The following is a 3,909-nucleotide window of genomic DNA, read 5'->3' on the forward strand; positions in this document are numbered from 1 at the left end:
CTAGACGTTTAGAAGTTTTTATGAATCCAAGGATCATTTTTTTTTTGTAATTGAAGAGGTCGATGAGGAAGTGAGATGTTGTTTTATTGACCTATGGCAATGATTGAGGACTGCTAATGATTAATTTTTTTCTGAGAATTATCTCTTATGCTAATTACGATTAGTTCATTGCTGAATGCCATTGCCCAATACTCATTAGGACACTCGTCCATTAATATTAATTGATGGAATTTTATATCATTTTTTAATTTAATTTGTTTGACATATCGACCTTTCATTATTATAATTTTTCCTTCCGACTTCCAGTGGCCTATTTTGTAATTAAGTACTAAATAATACAATTAGTCTTGTAGTTAGTACAAACTTGTACCATGCTGACTTATATTTTTTTACTTTTTAACTCCTTTATCGCTAATGGTAGTGGCATAGTGGTAAGACACTTTGCTACTGAATCCAAAGAACTTATTTTCTGTTACACTGTAGCTGTGAGTCAACCCTGTGGGTTCTGGAGCCCTCCTGGGGGCTCACACCATTGTTCTAAAAACAATGTTTCCTTACAAAGTACTGAACCCATTAATCCTTCAAGAGTTGTAGCGGCTCATGTTATTATTCAGATTATATCAATGCAAAACAAAACATATTAGCAGTTGTACTATGTAATATGTTTACTTGTATTTATGGGCTAATATTATTAGCTTTTATTATGGACCAGGACCTTGGCCATAATAAAAATACATAAAAATATAAAAAATATTCTTGAATACTATGCTTCCTCAGCATCAAATTTATGTTTGAAATAATAAAAAAATAAGCGACTATTTTTAAAAATTAATACACAAAGTATATATTTATATTTCATATTTATTTACAAATTGCTGGTTTGCTTTTATAGTGGTCTATCTAACAAGAAAAAAAAATAGATTAATTATATTTAAATATATTTATTGTTTGAGAGTGGTTTATACTATTATTAACACAAACTTCAATGATCCTCTTTTACTATTAAATTTTTATTTAAAAAACTTTTCAACGTTTCGACCCTTAGGCCATTTTCAAGGAGACAACCTTAATCATGGAATTGTCATAATTCATTAAAATGTCTTTTTTACCGGCTAATTGTCCAAGTCTTATATAAATCACATAATTTCAATGCAAAACTATCCTTCAAAAAATGTTTTTCCTGTTCTATTAACCTCATTAACAATATCAACTATAAAAAAACCTGAATTTTGTATGAGATGTTCTGTAAATTAGAGTTACCTTCCCTCCGGGGGTTCCCCTGCAGTGTGTTCCAAAGCTAATGGGTTGTCACAAAGTGACTCCAGTCTATGCTGCGACCTACGAAATAAGTCAAATATAAAATTAGACTTTTTATCTGTTTTTGTAATCTAATGTGCAACTCTTAAAGCAAAGCAGTAAAATATGCATTTGAATACTAGTAAGTAATTCTAGCATTTTCTTTTATAACTAAGAAGTTGGACATTTTACTGATATTAAGAAAATTTTTATGAAAAAAGAATCTAATGTACCTTAGTATTGTTGTGTGAGTAAAAAATAATTCAATACTTAAAAACTTGGACCAAACCTTTTAATTTTATTTTAATGTTTCTGCCTCACCTAACAATTTTCTCATCCTATGAATCATTTGACATACAAATGTCTGCCGGCACTCAAAATAAAACTAGTTTAACGTACAATAAAGTATTTTATGACTCTTATCTTCGTAGGGATAGTAGTTTTTATGATATTCGCATGTAAATATGAAATTTTGTCCGAACTACTAAAATATCGTTTTAGCAAATTTACTCTACTTTAAATTATGATCTATTAGGTTTTCTAGCATTGTAGGTAGTTTTAAAGATATAGAGCTCTGAAAGAAAACTTAATTTTTTTTTTTTAACGTTTTGAAACAGCTGCCATTTTTTATTCTCCCTAACTATACTTGGCAAACTCATCAATTTAGACTAGTAATTACACAATAGTTTTCATTAAAGTAATTAGAAATTGGGGTGAAACTACTGATTTTTTTTCTCCTGGGCTCTTGTACAATTAGAAGTATTAGTTAATTATGAGAGATAGTTGACCGTGGATGACTTGTACGAGGAGAAGATGATTGGGGTGCGGTCAAAATGAAACGCAAATAAGTTAATGTAACCTATTTAATTGTGCCAACGTTTCGGCTAGAGTTTCTAGCCTTCATCAGGGCTAAAAACAGAACAAGATAACAACCAATGAGTAGAGAAAATAAAAAATAAAATATAAACAGAATGATGTAAAGTGAATAATTTTATAGAATGGAATTAATAAAATGAAGTGATGAGAGAAGTGGAAAATAAAATGTATGCTTAGGTAATTGAATAAGTAGGTAAAATTACATAATTAAGGAAAGTATAGAAGTATTAGGTTGGCTATGATTTGTATATTGCACTTTTTTTTTTTTTTAAATAAAATCTTGATATCTTTAAATGGTTGTAAAATTATTTATTAATATTTTTATAATGAAACTGAAAATTAGATTCAAACAATATTTGTATTGATTAGATCAAAACAGTCGTTGTATTATTATTTGGAAACTACATCTGATCTCTAATCCAGTATTCCATTGTTTGTTGAACTTTCATCCTGCTTCAGGGGTTTATTGTTTATGTTTATAAAACTTATCTCATATAAATTTCTAATTGATGTTTGAATTATTTCTATTCTAATGAAATATTTTTACAATATCGTTTGGAACAAATTGTCATTTTTCATTATACCTCCCTGTATTTCTATCATGTGTGATTTTGGATAAATTTCAGGACAAAATTCATTATATTTTAAAATTTTATTGCATTGAGTTGTCTATTACCAATATGATTTATTAATTGTCTGATAATTGTTATGATAGTATTGTTATTAATTAAATTTTAAAATTATTGAATGATAGCGATATTTTAATCAGAAACTTTGATTTATATTAATTTGAGAATTATTCACTATTTTAATTAAGTTAAAATAAAAAGTTCTGTTATTAATTTTACTTTTTTGAATTATGCTATGTACAATGAATTTTTTCATCTTGTTTTTTTAATATTTGTTCAACTAGACATTAAATATTTTTTTAATATTATCTAAATTAATGTTTGTATTGTTGTAATCTATTGTATTGTTTATTTGCAATTCTGTTATTTTAAAAGGTTATATTTGAAAGTGGCACTATACTATTTGTCATCACTATATAGTCTGAGATTTCTTTGAAATGAGTTGACATAGTGAACTGAACAAAAAAAAAAAAAAGTTATCAGAATATAAACAAGATATGATTTACCCCTTGCAGTCTATAACTGAATTTTTGAGATAATCTATCTTTATTTAAGGTCAGAGTAGTGATAATATAGAGAGACAGTTAGATCGTTGTCCTTAACTTTTACTAGTATCAGGAGCTGTGTCTTTTGGTTAATATCTCTTTAGAGCCTTGCTCTGTAGTTTTGATATTAATTTAATTTAAAAAAGAAAAATTGTAAAAAATGAATAGATTTAAAGTTCTTGTGTTGGATGGCCTTTGTGTCGTATACATGATTTTTTGTATCTCTCTACTGTTCGTTTAAAGGCACAGCCTTGTAAGTCTTCCGACGAGGCCCTTCAGAAGTGCCCGAACGGGATGTATTCCGAAGTTAAATATGATGGTGAAAGGGTTCAAGTTCACAAGAGTGGAAACGTTTTCAAATACTACTCAAGGAGTCTAAAACCAGTTTTGCAACACAAGGTGAGTTAAAGCTTCATATTAAACTTTATTTTTATTTATTTAGTTAACAACTATTTTATTGCCAACATTTCATCCCACTTTGTAGAGCTTCATTGGGCTAAAAAGATACAAAAACAACTAAAAATATTTTTACATTGTAGGATAATAAAATACAAAAAAAATTT

At 27.8% G+C, this 3,909-nt stretch overlaps 1 protein-coding gene across 1 annotated transcript in view; it reads left to right on the top strand.

Moving 5' to 3' along the window:
- DNAlig3 (DNA ligase 3) overlaps window positions 1-3,909 on the top strand; it is a gene marked incomplete at its 5' end in the record, with an annotated part of 68,748 nt that overhangs the window by 43,225 nt on the left and 21,614 nt on the right. The window contains 1 exon segment of the mRNA XM_067046830.1: window positions 3,590-3,745. Within this exon segment, the coding sequence (XP_066902931.1) occupies window positions 3,590-3,745 (156 nt within the window).

This window comes from Halyomorpha halys, unplaced genomic scaffold (genome assembly GCF_000696795.3).
Source record: "Halyomorpha halys isolate HHAL.00 unplaced genomic scaffold, Hhal_1.1 Scaffold1059.1, whole genome shotgun sequence".
Taxonomy (NCBI): domain Eukaryota; kingdom Metazoa; phylum Arthropoda; class Insecta; order Hemiptera; family Pentatomidae; genus Halyomorpha; species Halyomorpha halys.